General features: G+C 49.8%; 1 protein-coding gene and 1 long non-coding RNA gene across 8 annotated transcripts in view; one reads left to right on the forward strand and one right to left on the reverse strand.

The window, feature by feature from the left end:
- Positions 1–45: 45 nt before the first annotated feature.
- LOC310901612 lies at positions 46–2,410 on the reverse strand. Of its 3 annotated transcripts, none has more exons than XR_014585946.1 (2): positions 2,272–2,410; positions 46–1,398 (listed from the first exon to the last, which is right to left on the reverse strand). It is a non-coding gene; the product is annotated as an uncharacterized lncRNA (long non-coding RNA). The 3 variants fall into 3 exon arrangements; XR_014585947.1 differs by having other exon boundaries at positions 46–2,000; positions 2,272–2,397; XR_014585948.1 differs by lacking the exon at positions 2,272–2,410 and adding an exon at positions 1,490–2,262.
- Positions 2,411–2,479: 69 nt separating this feature from the next.
- The window catches only part of ERBB4 (erb-b2 receptor tyrosine kinase 4), a 581,012-nt gene continuing 561,579 nt past the window's right edge, over positions 2,480–21,912 (forward strand). For 3 of the 5 annotated variants that reach the window (XM_083841514.1, XM_083841527.1, XM_083841529.1), the window contains exon 1: positions 2,480–2,676. In XM_083841514.1, the coding sequence (XP_083697640.1) occupies positions 2,586–2,676 (91 nt within the window). In that variant the 5' untranslated portion in view covers positions 2,480–2,585. Of the gene's footprint in view, positions 2,677–2,931; positions 8,383–21,912 lie in introns of those variants that run through there. The other 2 variants (XM_083841526.1, XM_083841515.1) reach the window with 2 other exon arrangements.

Below are 21,912 nucleotides of genomic sequence, written 5' to 3' on the forward strand. Positions count from 1 at the left end.
GAGAGGAACCCAGCCTCCTCCTCTGGAGCTGGCGATATTTTTCACCACCGTGGCCCTCTTTGTGCTGCTTGACATTGCAACAAGTGGTGAGCAGAAAATGATGCCCTGACCCAAGTACCATTCAAATATGCTCCACAAAACATCTTCAGGAGCTGCTCTGCGCTCTCAAACTCACAGCCCAGTGCAACGTGTTTGTTTTGCTACCTTGTGGCTTCCACAAGGCTCAGGGATGTGTCTCTGCACAACTTCGGGCATGTGCAAAGCCAGGGGTTTGGGAAGTGTGTCTGTTTCTGCAGCGTTCTCCTTCCCAAAGCATGGCACCTTCTGTAAATCAAATGCTCGTGGGCAGTGACATGGGGTGGCACCAGGGGATGTGGTGCTGTGGCCTCTTGCAGGTACTCGCAAACAGTTGCAACCCCCCTGAGCTAGATGTCTGTGGCTGAACACGCTAAAAGGGGAAGCAGTAAAAGGCTGATTTATGCTCTGAGCCACAGAAGACTTTTATTGCTTCTATTTTTATTTTTTAGCGTAACTGTCCTGCCCTTAAACATCTGCTTCCTGTGGATGCCACGGGGCTCAGGTGCCCGGTGGTGCTCCGTAGGTTCCCTGTGCTGCTTGCCAGCAGTGAGGTGTCCACCAGCCCCGCAAACCTCAGCGTGGGAAGGGGGCAACAGCAAGCTCCCTGCCCTCCCATCACTAATCCCTCAGGACTTTTGGAGGTTTCCCCACCGATTACAGTATTTCCCATCCTTTTCTTTGTGCCCTGCCCTCTTTCAGGGGAGAAAAAAAATCCCAGGCTGCTCTAAATGAAATGTGGATTTAGGAGCTGGACCCTAGGCATACACATTTAAAGATATTGCCCAATTATTTGCCCAATTATTGCTTCATTTTTATTAATTACCATTGGTCTTTGAAATCATTTATGGCCCCTTTTTAATTTAACCTCTCAAGAATATTACTTTAGGAAAAAATGTCATCCCATGAACAATTAGCAAAAGCTACAGGAGTACAATAAAAGGGAATGATGTGGAGCGGGGGGAGATGTTTCAGATAGGCTGGAGTGTGTAAGCTTTTGGGTGAAAAAGACCTTGAAATTCGGATAAAAGTAGAACTTGTATTTAATAAGCACCTAGAGAAAGCGTATGATGAAACAGAGGGAGCGTGCTGCTGCCAGCTGCTCGGGAGGCAGCCCGCTGCCCACCGGATGCCACTGTTGCTCAATATTAAATCACACGGAGAAAAGTCCTGTGGCAAGAGAATATTTGGGGCTTAAGGACACCCTGGCCACCAAACGGAGCTGCACCGTAAAGCTGCAATTTCTCAGCCGGCTGCTTTCGGAAGCCCCATGCTAATAGGCTTACGGTGAGGGAGCCCAGGCGAGGTTCAAAGAAAGAGCTCCTGCAATAAATAAACATGAGGTCAGGATGGGCACCGCAATAATTGCTCGGCATGACAAGATTTGCATAGCAAGCATTAGTGATTAATGTACCGGCGGCGTTCTGGAAGGAGCCGTCGGTGTGCGAGCTGCACCTTCCAGCCCGAGCAATGCATCCACGTGTAGCCAAAGACAGCCAGAGCCTGAGTTTTTTATTTAAATCAGAGGGAGTCTGGGCTCACGGCCTCCGTTTCGGGCGGCACGGGGGGGAGCTCGGCGTTTTGGCTGAGACAGATGCTAAGGGAAGAGTCTGGCTCCAGCCTGGGCTGCCCCAAACCGTGGTTCAACTGCAAGTCCTGAGGGGCTGGAGGCTGCCTGCATCCTGCAGCCTCTCTTCTGAGCCTCCTCTTGGTAGCAGGGCTCTGCTTCCCTGCTGCCACGGGGCGCTGAAGTGTGCACTAAGCCCCTCGCAGCCGCTTTTCTGCAGGGTCCCGCTCCTTCTTTCCAGCTGCAAGGTTGGAGAAAGCGCTGGCGTTGGCTTCGGGGTGCGAGGCCGGGGTTTTGCTGGAGACGAGGCCGTGCAGGGTGGTGGCAGGGAGGGGTCTGCAGGAATTCCTGGGGGAAACTGTCCAGGCAGCAGGCCTGATGCGAGGGGGGGATCCGAGCATCTCCACGGGGGCTTGCCCATGCTCTGGGACCAGAGCAGGTGCAGGGCGAGTCCCACCTCACCTCGGAGCAGCCTCCCACCCCTTTTGGCCGGGGTGCCCCTGTTGAACACCCCCTCACCAGCAGCCCCCCTGCCGCTTGGGGCGGGGTGTGTGTGTGGGGGGATGTCAGATCCCCCTCTTCCCCCCCCAAAGCTCCGTCCCGCCGCCACCGCTCCTCCTCCTCTCTACCTCCTCCTCCTTCCTCCTCCTCCTCGCCGTCCTCCTCCTCCTCCTCCTGCTGCTGCTGCTGCTGCTGCTGCTGCCGCCGGCGCTCTCGGTGCGCTCCGCTCCGCGCGTCCCGCAGCGGCGGCCGCCCCGTCGGGCCGCGGAGGGGCGGCGCTGGGGGCGGCGGCGGCGGCGGCGGCGGCGGCGGAGGGGCCGGGGCCAACTTTTGGGGAGGCTGCGCGGGGGATGGCGGCGAGGCTGAGGCTGAGGCGGTGCTGAAGGAGGAGGAGGAGGAGGAGGAGGAGGAAGGAGGAGGAGGAGGAGGAGGCGGCGGCGCGATGCCGGCGGCGGCCGGGGGGCTGCTGTGGTGGAGCTGCTGCGTGCTGGCGGCGGCCGCCGGGGCTCCGCGGGCGGCTGCGGCGCAGGCAGGTGGGTGTTTGCGGGCTGTTTGCGGGGGATGGGGGGGATCTCCCAAACTTATCGGCGCAGCGATGCGCCTAGCCCCCACGCCGGGCGGGCGGCAGGCTGTGGGGTGCCGCTCCGGGGGGTTGTAGGGCCGGGGGGGGGGTCGCGGCGGGGCTCGCCCCGCGCTGAGGGGGCGCAGCGCGCTAAGGGGACCCCGCGGCTCGGCCCCCGGTTCGCGCTGTCCGCCCTGTTACGGGGGGTGTCCCGGCCGTCGTTGGGGTTGGGGGGGGGATCTAGGGGAAATTATGGTTGGTTTTGGGGGGTTTTGTGGAATTTCGGCCCGCCGGGCGGGCGCGGGGTGCTGAGGGCGCACGCCGGGCTCGGCTTTATGTAAGCGGCCGGCCCTCGCCTCCCTGCCCGCGATCGCTTCCCAGTTCCTCAGATCGGCAGGGGCCGAAGGCTGCTTTCCTCTTCTCTTGCTCTTTTTCTCTCTTTTTTTCTTTTTTCTTTTTTTTTTCCCGCGGTGTTGAACGGGGAAACCCCAGCTGAAGGAGCGCTGCGTGCCTGCTTCCCCGAGCCCCGCTCTGGCTTTTCTCCCTCAGCCCCTGACCCGCTACTTTGCCCCTCTCCCGCTTTCCCCGTCCCCTTTCCCAGGAGTTCCCGCTCCGAGCGAGCCCTGCTTGATTTACCCCCCACCAAAGACAGATAGCATCGAGCCGGGCGAGCTCGGCCGCCAGGATCCCCGTCACGGCACAGCCTCCGGTCCCTGCGCCGTGCAAAAAAGCCGCCCCGTCCGCAGGGATGCCAGGGCTGGCGTGACCCTCGCCACAGGAAGGGGCTCGGGGGCTGCCGCTCTGGGTGACAGCGGCTTGTAAGGCTTGGCTCACGCTGCTCAGCGCTAGCCGAAACAGCAGCGTGGGTCGGACAGGTGAGCTTCGATCTGGGAACATTTAGGAGCCCCACAAAAATCTGGGCTCCTCCGGCTTTCGGGGGCCTGAGGTTGGGGCTCTGGCTGCCACCTGCATTTTCAGCACATCAAGGGAGATGAGGACCACCGCTCTCACCCAAAGTTTTCATTTCCTTCTCCCAAGTCCGTCGGCCGAGGCATGAATACATGTTTTTTTTCAATTTCTGCTCTCTCCGTGCTCGGGCATATAATGTTTGCAGTGCACAGCTCGGGGTCACGTGAGCCAAACAGCTTGGGCTGTTACCTGGAAGCTGGCGAGTCTTTGTTCTGCGTGGAAATAGCTGATAAATTAACTCCTTTTTCTGATATATGGGGCTGTTGAGTCGTTAAATAATTACAGCCAAATTAACTTAGTGCCGTTTGAAGTATTCAACTGCTCTGAGAAATTAATTGTACTTCAAATGTTTTGGCAGCGCAATATTTTATTTTATTTTATTTTTTTCCCCCTCTTCCCCTCAGCGAGGAGCCCGTTCGGGCTGGTGCGTGTGCAGGCTTTAATTTCATGCCACTGCTCCTCGCGTGTGCCCTCGGCGAGGTGCAGCCGCCCTCCTGGCACCCCTCCCGCCCCGTCCGCCACGATGTCTGTCCAGAGGTTAAAATTAGGCTGAGCTCCGAGTGCCTTTGCGGAGGCACGATAAGCACTGACCGGGAGCTTCAGCCTGACGCTGCCACCGGCTGACTCGGTCCCTGCACAGGGGACGTCCCGCGGCAGCACGGGTACCGAAGGGGTGCTGGTGGGGACCCCGCGTCATGCTTGGGGGCCCCCGCTCTGGGGGTCGCTGTGTGGTGGCCAGGCCGAGCTGCTGCCGTCCCCAGGTGTCCCCCAAGTGTGCCGCTGGCCAGCACCGCTCACCGCAGGACATCGGGTCCGGCCCCACCGTTCGGGGCATCCCTGGGGACTGGGGATGCAGCCGGCATCGGTGCCGGGTCGCGCTGTGCAGCCTGCCTGCGTGCGCCCGCCTCGCCGGCACTGCAGAGTGCCCCGCTGACCTCCTCGTGACTTTTTTTTCTTTTCTTTTTAAGGAGACGGTAATTGATGTATATGTGTACGGATGCTGGCACTAAGAGCCGTGCTGGTAATTAACATGAAAACAGTAATAAGGACCTGAAATACATGCCTACGAGTGAGCAGAATGAGACTTGGCAGTAGCAGCTGGCAAAGGGAGAAGCCCCGTCTTTGCTCAGGAGCAATGCTCCCCTTCTAGTTTTTAAGGGATGCTAGAATTGCCATTATTTTTTAGTTAAGTAAATCTAAGCAAACTGCAGCAAGCTCAGTTGCACCTAGAAAGAGCAACCTGTTTGGCAGCATGCATGTGTTCAATGGGTTTATGGAAAAATTCCCCCAAAAGTCACTGTTGGTGCCACAGAGCCGCTCGTATGGGTGGCAAAACTTTGTAATGGGGTGCCGTGGGGTGCGCGGGGTGGCGTGCCCGCAGCCGTGCCGTGTGAGCAGCTCTAGGTGGCAGCAGCCCCCAGGAGCTCCCCGGCAGCGGGACACGCAGCCCGGAGTTGGAGATGGGATTTCCCGGGCCCTGATTCCCCCCGGATCCCTTCTGCGGGGGCTGGGGGCAGCTCTGGGGGGCTCAGCCTGGAGTGGGAGGCACAGGGAACCGGGCATCCCGTGGGGCCGCATCCCCACGGACCATGGAAAGCGTAGCCGCGAGCTGGGAGGATAATTCAAAGACTACGCAGTGCTTCGAGTACGTGGCAAAGTGAGCTCAGGCAGCTGAGAGGACTGTGGGTTTTATCCCAGAGGACTTGAGCTGCCCCGTAAGTCGGAACCAGACTGGTGTCTGGGTGCTGAGGGCGGGCAAGTTCACATTAAGTGCGTGCTCTTAGTGGTGTAATAACTCCTGGGGCAAGCTAGGAAAGGGAAAAGGCAATAAAAACACATGCACTTGCTCAAAAGGAGGGTATAGCTTTTTTTTCTCCTTTTTTTTCCTTTTTAAATGCTCAAAGTGGTCCTTTGCTGTAAAGGCAGGTGCTTTGGCACCACGAGGAGCCCTCTCCGCGGGAGGTGAGCCCTGCTGGGCTGCACCCTTGGCAAGTACGACCGGCCCTTGTTTTTGTTGACTCAAAGCTTCTCCTTCTGCACAGAAGCGCAGGCTGCTGCTGCTGGGCTTTGCATGCCCACGTAGCTGAATTATCCCACAGGAGGACCGGGGTCTGCCAGGAAGATTCATCGTTTCAGCAGCTTCAGGTGATGTTTTTTCAGGAACTCCTCGGTTTGGAGGAGCTGCGTATACGCTGCGCTCGGTGGCAGCTTCCCTGCGTGCCCACGTGATAAACGAGCGGTCTCATTTCGGCACCTCTGCTGGGCACACGGGCAGATGCCAAGCCTCCTGAAGTCTTCGAACAGCTGCTGCTATATATATATATATATATCCTTTTTTTTTTCCCTCAGCCTGCCAGGAAAACTCTCCCCACTGTGTAAACGGGATGCAAAGTCCAGGGCAGATGAATATTCACGTGTGCGTCGGTGATACCAGGGGTCTGACGCTGGCAGGCATTAGGGCAGCCAAGTCTGTAATTCAAACCACAGGAGCATGTACGATTTGCACCGTCAGAAAACCAGAATATAAATATGACAGTAGAAATGCTAACTGTAAGGATATCGACGTGTATTTGTGCTTTCCAGTGATACCTGCTTTTTGTTTCTATCTTTGAAGCCTATCAAATCTAGCTCCTGCCAGAGCAGTAGATGGGCAAATGAAGTAAATAGTGTGAAAGCAAGCCCCTGAGTTTCAGCAGATGCAGTTCTTCTCGGAGCTATAAAAATATTCAGTCACCATATATGCTTTCTTTAAGGTCAATGCCAGAGATTTCTAAAACGTACCGATTTTGTTTCCTCTTTCTCCTGATGTCTGTGCAGTTGGGTGTACAGTACCCGAGCAGGCAGTTATAACTTGGTCGTCCTTAAATTTCTCCTAACAAACCAGCAACGTGTCCCGTGCTCTTGTCGCATGCCGGTGTGACTTCTGTAGGCATCTCCCAAAACCCAGCTGGCTGTGCATGGGTCCTGAGGACTGTCCCACAGCGATGCAGGGCTCAGGAAGTTTTCTCCCAGAAATAGGGATGTGTGGCTATGGGGTACACGTGCAGCGTGGCATTTAGGGGATTTCCTTGCTGCCCATTGCAGGACCGGATCCTGAAGGTTGGGGCATGGTGCAAAGCTCCAGGACCTGCCCACATCCCACTGATACCAGGAGCGTGCCGTGCCTCCTGCTGCTCCTTCCCAAATGGTGTTCCCGGACATTCCCGTCTGGTTTTTCTAGGATGTTCAGGATGGAGCTGCTCTGGCACGCGGACAGGAAGAAAAAATCATCATGCTTAACTTGGTACCCATCCTAATGTTCAATTTCCATTAATTTAAATTACATTGAAATATCGAACGTCTTGGGCGTGAAAGTTTATGGAGCATGGTTAGTACACTAATGGAGTATTTCGGAAATCTTTAAGGTTAGTGTAGCAGCCAGGTAGAGATGCAGGGATAAGGGTTCCTGAGAGTTACTTTGCTTTAACCCCTTTTCCAAAACCTTCCATATACTGGCGACTCTTTATCGGTTGTGCTGCCGCTGCTATCCAGCTACAACTCCAAAATCCCTGATCCTCTCTGCAAGGTTGCCTTGCGGATATTTTTGCTCGTTACCTTTGGCAGCAAAAATGTGTAGATCTAAATTTAAATTTCTGTTTGCTAAGGATATGTGACAGTATCTAGAATTCAGCATTATTTTATTATCTCTTTGAAAGGATAAAAAAAAAGGGCTCATTTATTTCAAGAGATATTTCTGTAGCGCATAAAAATATCAGTGAAGTAGCGAGCATTTTCCAGTTGTTGTTGACTTCAAATTTAGCAACCATTGTCCCCGTTGATATATTTGATGCTCTAAAAATGTGCTTGCCATTAAGTAGGAAGCTGAAGTGATTGGTAGGCAGATAATATTCTTTGGTAGCTATTAATAATGCTCAGAGGATGTATGCATGGGAGAGTATGGAAAAAGCCATGGAATTGTGTAGGAAGGAGGCAAAAATAACGTATGTGGCTGCTTTATTTGAAAGCCACCCGTGTTACTCTGTCTGTACGTACTGCAGCGATTGCTGCCCGAATTAGCTCGTCGCGAGAGGGAGAAACCGAATCTCGAGCAACGTGGTGGTTCTGCTTGGCAAGCAGGGGTCTGAAATTTCCAAGAAAACAGAAAATTTCAAAGTCAATAGGGAGTCAAAGTCAAAATCTCTCCTTTTGTCTGTTCCTCAAGCCCATCCTTTGTGCCGGTGCACTGGCATTGCTGCGGGTTTCTCTCCATGGTTTTCAGCACGGGGCTGCCTCTTTGTGCCCCAGATTTTAAAGCTGCCCTTAAAATCACGCATGTTCGGGTGCTCCCGGGTAACGTGCCCAAAGCCAGGACCAGCTCACACAGCCACGCAGCCTTGATGTTATCCAGGGCTGTATTTCCTGCTGGGAAGATCTTATTAGAAAAATATGGCATTATTAAAGTCTGAGGAGTGGCCGTAACTTTTGCAGCGCTTTAATTGTCCTGGTGCTGCAAGACACACCTCAAGTCAGGGGCTGGGTTTGCTTCTAGCAGTGCATCAAGTGCTGCTGTGAAAGCTTGTTACAGCACACTGTAAGGTGCAGCTGCTGTGGTGTTAATGGGGTGCATGCAGTGCAGGTGGGATTTTTCTTTTTGGGAGTTGCTGAGAGGGACAGGACTGCTTTGTTTGCTGTCCCTTGGTCCAGGGTCCTAGAAAGGAGTCGAAGTCAGGTCTGTACTGTGTGGTTTTGGCTGCCTGAGGGTCTTGGTGTGCAGCTTGAGCCCGTGATATAGCAGCTTCTCAAATAGCCTCTTATGAGCGGTTACGTTTTTGTAGTAACAAAGGATTGGGGACAGTAGGAGAATGTGTGTGTTTTTTTTTTTCTCCCTTCTTGTTTTGGAAGATTTACAACTCAATTCATGCAGCGTTGTTGGCTGCAAGTTTCTTGGTGTTAATTTTATCCTAAAATCTCAGGGCTGTGTGAATCTCATCCTCCCAGAGGGGAAGAAAAGTGAAGACGAGTCAAAACTCCTGTAGCTTAAGAAACAGGAGAGGGAGAGTCTAAGAATTACTGTTTTTGTAACCCACTGTTTTAAACTCTTTTGTAGGATTTAATGCAGGGGCCGCTTGTCTTGTGGCTTTCCAGTGTCTGGCAAACGTTGGTGACTTTGGGGATGGAAACCTGGGTTTATTAGGAACCTAATAGCTGTAGTCTGCCTGCTGCCCTGATGTGTGGTTAAGGCATTAAAATATATGGGTTATGCCTTGTGCTACAGTAGAACAATTACCAGGTGTGTGTCCTTTCATATTGGAAAATGATCTTGCCAAATTTCTGTTGTCAGCTTGAATCATCTCAGTCATGCTGAAGGCCCACAGAAATGGGGGTGTTGGGGGGGGGGTGAGGCATTATAATTAGTGACTCTCTCCAAGCAGGGGCCATCCCGTGGTGTGTGAGTTCTGTAGGTGCTGTCTATCCCAGACTGGTTGTGTCCCTTTGAGTAAAAGCTTTTTGGCCCAGCCCATGTCTGCCCTGGGCTTTTCCTGGGTTAAGAGTGTCCGGATTGTCCAAGGCTACGTGAGAATTGCTGCAGTGCTCGTTTCCATTTGTTTTTTGGGGTCTAGCCTGACTGTTTGATGCAGTGATGTGACAAAATGACATCAGCTGCTGGCACGTTCATGGCATCAGTATTTGTAAGAGCTTCCTTTTTGTCTCATTGATTTTTGGCTCCTTCCTGCAACCAGGGAGCTTTTGCATTGGGTGGCGTGTGTCAGGTGTAGATCTGTTTGGCTGGTCTGCTGGGGCCAAGTGAAGGGTTCGTATTGTGGGTCCTGAGCATTGATGATGCCAGGGTCTCCTGGGGCGTGATGGCGTTTGGTGGTGGGCTCAGAGTGCTGGGGCTGTGCTGGGCAGGGAGGAGGGATGGATGTCTGCTGCCTGCCTTGCTGCTCTTTGACTTGGCCAGTGCTGATGTGTGGGCCAAAGTGCTGGGGTGTTTTGGGATCCCCTCTGACTCTCGCAGATCACACCTAGCATCACTGAACCTTGTGTTTTCTTAACCCGGTTTCTGCTTAAATTCTCTGAGAACTTGTATGAACCCGAGCACTCCTGCATTTCTAGGAATATCTGGAATAAAACCCATGCTTATCAGGTGGCACAGGCTCAAAGTCTTACTTTGCCAGGTGAGATAAGGCTTTTTTTCAGGAGTCAAGAGAATGAGGTGCTGGAACAATTTCACTTCTCAGACCACAGGAGCCTGACTAGTTCTGTTAGGAGGGTGTATCTGGGCACCAGGTAATACAGGGCATCCGTGGCTTGCGGAGGTGCAAGAGAAGTAAATGTAAGAGGCAGGAACCGAAGTAGCAGGGAAGGGTACACAAAGGAGCAAGCCTTCCAAAGAAAGCCACACAGATATTTGCAGAAGGGCTTTAAGCGTGGTGCCTTTACTCAGAAATGAGATCTTCAGGCTGTAGCTGGGAGAAACCTGCCTGGGTTTCCTGAAGAACAGTGCTGGAGCACCACAAAGGTCAGCGCACGTTGTCCTGGAGAGGTCCTGGTTCGTGGTCTGTGTTGCTGCCATTGAGCTCAGTGGTCCTAAAAACCCGAAGACTTCGGGATAATAAGCTTGGAGGGTGCTTGGAGGGGCAGCAGCAATGAGCGGGATCGCAAAAAAGTGACAGCACAGGCAGTCTGAGCCCAGTCCTGGGCTGGCGGGTGCAAACAATGTGCAGCCATCCTCTGGCCATCTCTGCCTTTGCCCCCAGCTGTGTTACGTTTCCTCCCACCCATTTTCTCCCTAGCCTAAATGTAGGTGTGATGGCATAAATACAGGCTAGAAAGTATTAGTCACTTTTTTTTTTTTTAAACCTCTCAGGCTTCAGCAAACATACGTGTGGCTTGAGGACCGTGACACCAGGTCTGGTGCTTTTCTTTTCACCGCCATGCATCCCGAGGGAGCTGGCAATTACTAAACCGGCGTTAGGCTTTGTTTTTAACGCTCTACTTCATTTCTTTCCCACCAAGTTTGGGTTTCCAACGATATGATTACTTATGGATTTGTAAACCAGAAATAGCCTAGTAATTGCTATATTGCTTTGCCCGCAGTAGCAATGAGCGTCTTAAATTTAATGCATCATCCACACAGAAAATTGATATTTGGCCAAAACAGGAGGCCTCTGACAGCTAATCTTAAAGAGCTTTTGCTTGACATGTAAAATAGAGAGTTGTGGATGACATTCACGAGAAAATTGGTGGTCTTCAGGATTATTCCATAAAAGAAAAATACTCCTTACGTTGGCTGGAAATACTTGAGGATAATTAAGTTTGCATGGAAACCTTTCCTTAGAGGTCAGCAGTGCGAAGGCCTGGGAAGTTAACCACTCAGATCACATGTGAAGGAAAAAAAAGCATGACAAATAATAATTCCAAGACTGAATTTTGCCTGATCTTCAGGGGTCATCTGGTAAAACAACGCTCATGAGTTGCTGACCCCACAGCTAATGGGAGGTTTCTTTTAATGTGGTTTTACTCGAATTTTTTTTCTCAAATACTACCTAAGCAGCGAGAATGCCCAAGAACAAGTCTTCCACGGAAAAAATTACCCACAGTAAGAAACTGCCCAGTGTTTTGGATGAAGATACCTGCTTGTACAGATATGTTTGCCTACATTGGATGGGTATTTTGCTGGCAGTCCCAATGTGAAGGCCCAGAAGTTTCCTCAGGGATTTTTGCAGCTCACTTTGGCAAGTGTATGCCACTCCATGCCCGCGTGACATGATAGGCTTTAGGTAAAGACATGCTTGAATGTATTTCGTCAGTATTTGGTTTTGAGTCAGTAGGTCCTCATGATTTTGCTTCAAAAGTAGCCAATATCTATCTATTAAATACAGCACTCGTGTTCAAAAGAAACTGTAAGACCCAATTTCTAAATTAAGCCCACACAATTATGCAATCAGGTAATCGCGCGTGTAATTGCTTGCACAAATGGTCAGTTAGATGTGTAACTGTCCATTTGCATGCAAAATTAACCAATTTTGAAAATTGGGCTCTGAATATTCATGGCAGAAAATGCAGCTTTCTGGACATGGCTGCCTGTGTCACACCTTCTCACCTTCCTCTAACAGAGGGGTCCTCCCCAACAAGCCTTGTGCCCTTCTCTTCAATGAAATGCTGGAAGCAAAGGACAGAAAGCCTGTGTGCCAAAGGCTTCTAAACTTAAAACCAAAGAGCAAAAGAAAAATCAGAGATGGCAAGGAGTGAGTTGACACATCCATGGTTGCACAAGCAGGGGGCAAAGCCCAAAGTAGCATTTGACTCTCCTGGTGTCTGGTGCCCTTGGGGTTTTGCTTTCACCTTGGCATTGTGGTCTGAATCTGTGACGCTTGTCTAAAAAGGCCATGAAGGGTGTGTGTCTTAAATTTAATACACAGGCACAGGTGTAAGACCTACTAACGCACGTGTAATCTTATTGTTCAGGAATTTACTTATTTAAAAAGAAAGTAATGTGATGCTTTTGTCACTGCAGAATTGATTGTTTGAGGTGTGTTTGAGCACTTCAGTTATTTGTTTTTGTTTGTCAGGTGTGAATCATGTAACTGGCCCGTGTGTGCATGCTTTAGCCCCCCGAGATGAGCAGTGCTGATTTGTTATCAAAATTTGGCACTGCTTCCAGGGAGGGGGTGCTCGTCTGTGCCTTTAGCCTAAGGCAGCTGCTTATGCATCTCTCCTGGCTGGGCCGAGGGAAATGCTGATGTCAAGTTGCTCCCACAGAGCAGGGCAGGAGGAGACCTTTGGGAAGGTGAAACCCTCCTGCCTGAAGCTGGCTTCTCCTCCCAGAGCAGCGCTGCAGCCCAGGAAGGATTAAGCAGGAGCATTTTAAGGTCACTTTTTATTCCCGAGCAAGAGGTTTATGTCCTCTGTGCATATTAATTTCACAGCTTGGGACGTGGTGGAAGAGAGAGCAAATGCAAGTGTGTTGGGCAGCCTTGGTGGCTGGTCTGGGAGAGAGAGCCTGGACTAGAAAGCAGCCTTCCCCTCCCACGCTGCATTAACGCAACTGCTGTAAAATCTGTGCAAAGGTCCGAGCCTGAAGCTGCAGTGAGCAAGGTTTTTTCTCGGTGGTGTATAAACAGGTCTCAGTTTTCCCTTGGAGTCGCTTTAGGACGTGATTTCCTCCACAGCATCCCTCTGCGCTTCCTGGGTGCTGTTGGATTGCATGCGCTGCTCTCCTGCACCAGTTGGCTCGCTGAAAATCCAGGCTGCAACCCTGTACCGTCCCCAAGTCACACTTGCAAGCTGCTCTCCTTTTAATTTGAAATGTAAACAGAGAGGCTCGGCCTTCCTTGTGGCTTATTGATTCTGCCTTTGCGGGACCAAAATGAGTTACCACCCGGCTCGCAGTCAGCACTACAGATGTTATCTGCAAGGCTGGTTTTAAGCCGTGGCTTGTCTTGCGAAAGGTAATTCTGTTTGTTTATGCCAGCGTGCCATTTACTTCGTTTGGGCTGGCAGCCGGGGGAGGTTCGGGGGAGGAAGAGCAGGGAGTCGCAGGTTGCTGCGCACAGAATTTGCGTGTCTCTGGCTTTGTGTGCATAACAGCCAGAACTCTCAAACGCTTCCTTGTGTGTTCTCAGTGGCTATGATGATCGTGCATCCACAGGGGGGTGAAGGAGATGGCATCAGAAAAGCACAGTTTGCAAGCCCAATGTGCAGGTGAAGGTTTGCCCCTGAAACGCAGGGCAGGTGGGAGCAGAGTCGGGGTGTGTGAGCCTTGCTGAGGTCTGCCTGAGCACCCCGTGCACCAGCTGCTCTGCAGAAACTGCTGACACACGCGTATACGTACATGTATAGATATTGTGCAGGTGCTTTAAGAGACAAATGGGGTATTTCCAAAATCTGATGCAAGTGACTGGTTTTCTTCATTTCCCTGTGTAGAAACCCGTCATCCTCTTGCCCTGCTCTGGAGGGGATGGGGCCTTGGTAGGGGATGTGTGGCAGCAGCTGGTGGCTCCCCAATGGGACACTGGTGCTGCTGGGCTGCTGAGAGCCTTTAGACGTGGCTGGTGGTGGCCAGTGAGGGAGTCCTGGGGATCGGGAAATAGTCTTGAAGGCTCGAAAGCTCTCCAGAGGCATGAGTTCTGGTGCACAGCCTTGCTTCAGGCTGATAGCCCTGTGAGGAAGGGTGTGAACTGGTAAAGAATCTCTGCATAGGAAAGGATAAAAAATGCTGCATAAATTATGATACCACCTATATTATCAGCGAAAGAGCTGAAAGCTGGGAGCTGTAGAGAGAGACTTCTCATGTTAATGTGCGAGTCCTTGGCTCTGCCTCCTCCGAAATCACCGCCGCAGCTCCCAGCTGCTGGCACGCACTCGCTTACCTTCCGTTCTGGCTGTGAAATAAAGTATTAGATGTGATTGCTAATTGTTGATAGTTTTTTTCCTAAGGTAGCTCTGGCATGCCATTAGTGGCCTGGAAACAGTGTGTGGGTATTCCTGAATTTCTAAAAGGCATTAGCCTACCTTTAAGGACAAGGGATGTGTTTTATACGCAGCTCTCGGCACTGTATGGGAAAAGAGAAGCGGGCTCCAAAGCACAGACCAGGAGAATTGATTTATCATCAATTTATTGCTTGGAGCTCTAGGCAAACTCATCTCAGGACGGAACAGGGATCTATAAAATCTTTTCATCTGAAACTATGAGTTAAATTGGGAGGAACTGCTGATGAGAGGCCAGAGCCAGCAGGCAGGCTTTCGGGAAGCGGTCTCCTGCTGCAGCCAAGGTGGTTGGAGGGACAGGAGCCCAATCCCCTACTGCCCTCTTTCTTTCCCTATTATCAGCCTGGTTCATGCAAGAGCAAGCCTGCAAAGCTCTCCCCGCCTCCCCTTTGATTTCAGGGTAAATTTCCCTTTCTTTGTTGGCGCCTCCTGTTAATCTTGCAGTTTCTTCCCCCGGCGCGCTCCTTTCTTTTATTACGTTTTATTATGCGTGCGGATTCTTAAACCTGATAATGACGGGGTAGCGACTCGCCTTGTTCAGCAGGAGGCCTCTGAAAACACGCTGATGCATAGGGGTTGTCAGATCACTATATAAATAAATAAAACCTGCTCATATATTCCCTTCAAAGAAGCTGGTAAGTGAGACAATGCTGAAGAACTCTCTCTGCCGCTTTTTTTTTTTTCCTGGTACTGGAGGGAGAGGGGGAAAAAAAAAAAAGCTGTATTATGTCAGGACCTGTAATAAATAGCACTGCAATGAGAAGCGACAGCCTCATTCACCTTGCATCCATGCAGAAATAACTAAGCTCTCTTCCCATGCCTTGAAAAAAAGGGGAAAGAAGGGAATTAAAGAAAAGAATTGACCTTGGCTTGGAGTCGCTCTCGTACTCGCAGGGAACAGGCTGCCTGCGAGAGATTGAAGTTTCGCTGGCTGTTCTTGCAAGCGGCGTATTGCCTGTGTTACTTCGAGCTATTCAGCCCGCAGAGCATGAAGTACGGTCCTCGGCTTTCTCTTGCTGCCTGAAACTGTATTAGCAGAGCTCTTAATTGGCAAAAGACAGAGGTTTGGAAGGCTTAAATATTTTAATGGAAAAATGAAGAAAGGGGTTTTCACAATAAGGAGGCACAGTGTGGTCAGGCTGCTTCGCTGTAATCTATTTTTTATTTCCTTGAGTTGTCACGTTTTATTAGGAAGTTAAAATAAAGTGGAAGCTTTCTTGCAAATTGAAGTAGTTAACAAATTAAAGGCGAAAAAATAAAAGGCATTTAAGAGAGCTGGTGGAAGACAGACTGATGGAAAATGTACTTCTGTACGTTTTTTGCAAAACTTTGTTATATCTGTGGCTGGCTTTCTTCCTTACTTTCTCTTTGGAGTATTTGATTATTGTTTATGAAGTTCCCAAGGGCACGGAGGGAAAAAATCTTACTTTGCCAGGGTTATTCTGCACTGGCTTTGTGTCAGCAGGTGCCTCCCCTCTCCCTGTCTGGATGCTCCTGGCTGTTGGTCTCTCTGGGACAGAAGGAAAAAGGTCCTGGGGGCTGGGGACAGGGAGGCAGGAGGAGAAACAGCACCAGCACCATTACTTCCCTGTGCTGGGGGTGCCGTGCCTGCAAACATGCACCGAGGTGGGTGTGAGGATGCAGCAGGGGTGGGAACATGCACCAATGCTCTGGTCTGCAGCAGGTGGTTACAGAAATAGATGCGTGCACCCACCAACCCCCAGATTTCACCTGCAGGTAGCCCCAGTGTTAGAAGTGGGTGCTTAACCCTTCCTTCCTGTGCTTTCCCAGGTGCAGGAGACCGCAAGGTGTGCAGTAAAAGCCATCCCCCCTCCGCTTCTGTTCCCTTGCGGGGCAGTGCTTCCTTGCAGCAATTCTTTATTGTGAATTCCTTCGTTATTCAGTCTGTAAGCAGTGGAAAATAATGAAGCCATTTAGCATTCCTGGGGATGCCACGTGTACTTCTGGAAGTGTTTTATTACAGTTCAGCGTTAGTTAATGTGCACTTACAATAAGCTGTTATCACTGGGGCTGCCTCTCATTTCTTCCCACCGAGTGTTTTTCTTTTAGCATGGGGTATCGTGCTGCTTTACTTGGTGTGATACTTCAGACGTGGCGTGGTGGCAATTTGCAGGGAGTGAAAGGTGAACACACAGACCTGGTACTGGAGGGATGCTGCTTACGGCTGTCGTGTCGCCGTGACCCGAGAGCCCTGCTCTTCCTCACCCTCTCCCTGCGTGGCATCCTGCTGGGCCCCCAGAAATGAGCAGAAGACATTGTTTATGTCTCCCAGATTTTTATTATTTATTTACTTGGGGCTCTACAGTGTTTTTGGCAGGTCAGAACACTTTTTTTTTTGTTATCTATCTCCTCTTCTAGTGCTCCATTGTTGAGCGTTTGTTAATTATCGCTCAACAACTGGGCTTCCATGGAACTGCGGGAGCCTTATCTGAAGGCACAGCAATTGGCAAACGAATTCATTATGATCAGAGCGGCTCTAATGAATGTTAAATTAATTCATAATAATGTGACACTTAAAATCAAATGTTAAGCATATTGTTAATAATTACGCATGCACTTTTACCTTGTCTGCCTTTAATATTATTTCTTCCTACTGCGTGTACTGGAAGAAACCTGGGATGGGCCAGCTTTCCCCTACTTATCTCCTTACACCACTAATTCCAGACTCTTTTGGCTGCAAATAGCTTAATTACCTATTTGTCTGTTTCATAGTAAGTAGATACACAAGTGTGAAAGCTAGTAAGTTGATGTGAATATATATAATTTATAGCGGAGATCCCGTAACTGCAGGTTATTACGGAAAAGTGACAGTAATTAATGAGGATGGGCTCTTGCTTGCCATCTTTCATGAGAGAGAGGGGAGGGGAGAAATGTCAAACATTCCCACACTTATGCTTAATACAATATCTATGGTTAGTTATTACAGTTATTTGAGAATGCAAAGTGATTTCATTTAAGTAAAACTGTAAATTTGATACATTTTTTTTTTTTGTTTTAAATGCCTGAAACTAGCTTTGCACGTTAAACTCCTCTCTGAGTCCTCTTGCCCACGCTGGTGTCTTTGCGACCATCCTTTCTTTTTTATTGGATTAGTTATCTCACCTTTTGTCTTTGAAATGGGAGCTCTAAGGGTGGCAGGGGTGTCCCGGGGTGGATTTGTCTGGTGAAACGATTGAGGCGCAGAGGCATGGGTTGTGCCGTGGCTGTGCTCCACCAAGAGCGTAAGGGTTTTGTTTTATAAAAATAAATAGAAAACAAAACAACAACAAAACACAAAGCACCCACAGATGCTGATTCTGTTGATGGAAAATAGTGGTCAGTGGTACCTAATCTGCATCACCTTGTTTTTCCCCCTCTGGTTTGCATGGCCGCAGCAAGCAGAAGATGCTGCGGAGCTGCCTCCTGCTTGGGCTGCTCTTCCCTTTCAGGCTTTAGCAGCAAAATCTGCCAGGAATGTGGCCGTGAAATACCTTGAGCTACAGCTGCTGCCAGGCAGCGCCTTGGAGGGGTGTTCCTGCTTTTTCTTTTCTTTTTTTTTATATTTTTTCTTCTGAAAACGCTGGCGTGGAAGCGAGCGGGAAGGCTTCTTTGGGCTGTGCCTCCAAAGGTCATATAACACTTTCTGTTCTCCCCGACATGACACAGCGTGACAGAACAAAGTATTTATCTTGTGTACTTGTCAGCTCCGTTCTGCCGGCTCCAAAATGATGAAATACTACAGAATATGCTGCTGCTTGTTTCCTTTAGGGACTTGCGCTGATTTGTTTAAAGTGTCGTCTGCACCCAGTAAACGCTTCATTTATTACAGCTGACACCTGAAAACATCTGAGGGAGATGTATCAGGGCATCACACAGATATTATTTTCTTTATTTGCTGCTGTTTACTTATGTCCCGATATAAATGCAGTCTGCAATGATCGGTTTATTGGTTGTGCTTCTCAGGGGTGCCACCCGTGTGGTTGCGTGTGTTGAACCTGCATGGCTTCTGGAGCCGTGCTCCATTTCCATCAGAAAAATGCATTTTGACTCCTGATGGGGCCAGCTCGACTGTTAATTACTGCGGTGAGTCACAAATGAGCTCTTGCCTCGGGAGCTTCGCCTGTCCTCTCCTCAAACTTTTGCCCATTACTTGTTCTGATGCTTAAGCAAAAATAAAAATAGACCTCTTACAAAGGGCGGAGTGAGCGTTTGGGACAGTGATGTGACAGCGGTAATTAAAATACCAGGTGCAAAGGTGCTCAGGTTTTAATTCTGAGCTCTGTGTTGGATTTCTTGGTTGATTTTATTTTTATTTATTTTTTATATTGCATGATTCTTTGCATCCAGCTGTGTGTGCATCCCTACAGCACCTGTGTGTCAGTATGGCAAGTGATAGGGTCTGCATTTGGGGTGCTTTATGTAGCTCTGGTCCTTCAGATTCCCACACGGGTTAAACCACTGAGATACAAACCCAGGAGGAAACCAAATGATTGTAGTTGTCGATTTTGCTCCCCCTAAGTGAATAAGCAGTGCTGGGGAAGAAGCGAGGCCTTCCCGATTCGACGGGAACTTGTAAATGGCAAATATACTGCGTGCTTTAGTGTTGTTTTGTTTTACAGCTGTTGTTACAGTTTTAATTAGTGAAATTAGATTCCTTGCTTGAATAGCATCCTTGCTTTAATTTACTGTGGCGTGCCTTCCGCTCAGTGTGTGTGGGTTGGGAAGGAGGTGAAGAGGAGGGGGGTCTTCCTCCGGTTTCTTGCCACAGCACCTTTTTTACTGTTGCTCATGAGCTGGTCCCCGTGTGTCCCAGTGTCCAGTTCCCTGCTGAGCAGCACGACGGCTGTCACCACGGCAGTCCAGCCTTCGGCTGCTCCTTGCCTGGGTTTGTGAGGATTTGGGGTTTGGCCACCAGCTGCTGGAATGGCCAAGCTGGTACCCTGGGTGGGGAGGGGTTGGCTTGGGTGGCAGCTGAAGGCAGATGATCAGCTTCGGGACATGCTGGTTTGCTCTGGCCTTGTGGGCCCTGAGATGAAGAAGCGGTGTCCTCTCTTTTAGGTGAGTGTTTGACAGTGGGACAGAACTTGAGAATTCCTTAATCTCCCAAAATTTGGTTAATCACAGTGAATTAAGAGGTGACCCCAGGTGTGAGGCTGCCCTTGTTGTGTACAGGGCCATCCATCTCCCTGCAGAGAAGGACCTGTGCCTAACAGGAGGGTCGAATGCTCATTTGAGGCTGTGAGAGCCGAGGATGCTGATCCCAGTAACTTTTAGGAACTGGGAAGGTCCAGTGCCAGCAAGCTACTGGTTTTATGCTCAGTAAAGTTTGGCGACATCCGTATCTGAGTCTCTTGGAAGAGAAATTGCCTCCTGTCATGGGGGAGGCTTCAGAGAGGTGCTGAAGTATCCTCTGTTGAGGCGAACTCCTTAGAAATAATTGGCATCAGTCATTTGTATGTTAATATTTCACTGTGATTAATTTAACAGACAGATGGTGGTCCGTATTACGGTGTATGAGTGGGACTTTTCCCTGGGCCAAATGATTACCTACACAGTTTTCAATTAGCAAAGCCTGCCAATTACCTGGAGTGGCTTTTCTTTTAATTACGCAGCCATTATGGCAGCACGGTGGCCAGGCTGTGGGGAGGAGGAAAGCTCTGCAGTGTGGGCGAGTCCTTGCTAGGAAAACCCATGAAAACAGGCCAGAAAAGAAAAACCTATATCATAGGAAAGTCTCACGAGGCATGAGCCCTCCTTCTGGTGGTGTGAGTGATAATAAATAGCTTTAAAATGCCTGGCTGGTGGGCTGTGGTATGGAGGAGAAGCGGTGGGGTGTGGGAGATGCTCTGGTTTGGAGGTCTGCTGGCCACACGCTTCTTGAATGGTGCATATGTAGGCAGGGCTTAATGTAACACCAAGGAGCTGATAGATGAAGTCTTCGGTTGTCATCTTGCTTCCTGTCCCAGCTAATAACAGCCCAGGCAATGAAAAGATACTTCCTTCATAATTACAGACATCTCCTGCTCCCTTTGAGCCACACGTTTAAATCATCGGCTGTCCTCTTCATCTGAGTTGTCTCCTCGAGCTTATCTTCCTCTGTGGATCAGTCTTTTATTGTATTTTATTTTGATGAGGCTGTTTGTCTCCCCTCGGCTCTGCTGCTACCAGGACTGGTTTCCCTGTTGTCCTCGAGGAGCGGGGAAGGAGATGGAAGAGGCTTTGGGCTTGAATTAGCTGGTGATGAGGTTGGGTCTCCTTTGGGATGGGGATATTAATGCAGCATCATGAAACACGAGGCCTGCTTTCACTTTGGGTGGCTCTGATAATGAAAGAACATAATTAATCATAATTGGCTCTGCAAAGGATATGTAATCTGGGAAAAACACCTGCCCTATAGGTGGTGGAAGTACGTGACAGGAGCAATGAAAGGAACAGGAGCTGCAGCAGCCCAGGCTACTTCTACAGAAGTACTCAGGAAAGCTTTGGGGAGCCTTTAATGACAGTGAGGATTTTGTTGTGTTTTGATGTTGCCTTGTTCCACAGCGTGCTCAGTGAGGGTATTTTAGGTTTTAATAAGCTTGAGAATAATGGTTGGGCAGTGGCATGCACACCAGGGGTAAATCAGGGAAAAGAAGGGCTCTGTAAGTCATTTGGGAAGGAGGTCATACCCCTGCATCCCTGCGTAGCCTTCCATATTGGGGCACTTCAGCTGACTTCTTTTTTTTTTTCCCCCTCTTTCTAAGCTACTTAAAGGCTGTGTATGAAGCCCTGGCACGTTGTAGATGGCTCCCAAGTCCTCAGTTTGTTGTTTTTTGTAACACTGGGTGCATCCTCCTCAAAATCTCCCCCTAACAGCAAACAACTGTTAAGCAGTGCAATTTACCACTTGTGAACAATGATCACTTTGTTGCTGATGTGCAAGGTTGGGGTTGTGCATTTGCTCTGGAAGCACGGTGAGGACACACAACTCTTCTTCCTTGAGAGCTGGGGGACACAGACTCCATGAGCCTGTCTGTGTCTGGATGAAGCCAGGATGTGGGCTCCTACCATTGCTGCACCTGCTCGATTCATCTGTTTTCTCTGGTAACCTGGCGTTATTCGTCTTGTCCACGTTGTGCAAGGAACCATTTGCAGTGGAGCAAGAGTATCCTGTGCTACAGTGAACTTAATCCATTTCCAGTGCAGAAGTGCAGCAGCTCAAAGCAGGGCTTACATTGCATTGTCATGTTCAGCAAGGAAGACTGCCAGAATGGAACCTAACTCATGCCTTGGGCTGTAAATAAATCCACATACAAGGCTACCTTTTTTTTCTGTCTTTGGATCTACAGCTTCTAACGGTTGAAAATCTTTGACTGGCTTTGAATTTCTAAGGATTAGTGGTATACAAGACTGCCAGGGAGACTTGAAGATAGACCAGAGGGGCCCTCCAGAATAACCTGGCTGTAATTCCAAATAGAAATGTGCTGGCCAACGTGGCATGGACTGTGGTGCTGCAAAATAAAGTAACCCGTCTGGCTCTCCGCTGAATCAAAAGGAGTTGTTCTGCTTACAGAAGTAGCCAATTCAGGCCCAAAATAATCATCCTTTTATTTATTAGCGTGTTAAAATTCCTTTAATTAGGTTTTGGTGCGGTGTCTTGAATCCTTTGACTTGAAAGTTTTCTTGTTCATAACTTACGTGTCAAGCCTTTGGTGTTGTGTTACAGCTCCAGAGATGATGTGCTGAACTAATTAAGTAATAACGATTGAGATGCAGGGTATTTCCT

The sequence above is a fragment of the Anser anser genome, assembly GCF_964211835.1.
Source record: "Anser anser genome assembly, chromosome: 6".
In the NCBI taxonomy this organism is placed as follows: Eukaryota; Metazoa; Chordata; class Aves; order Anseriformes; family Anatidae; genus Anser; species Anser anser.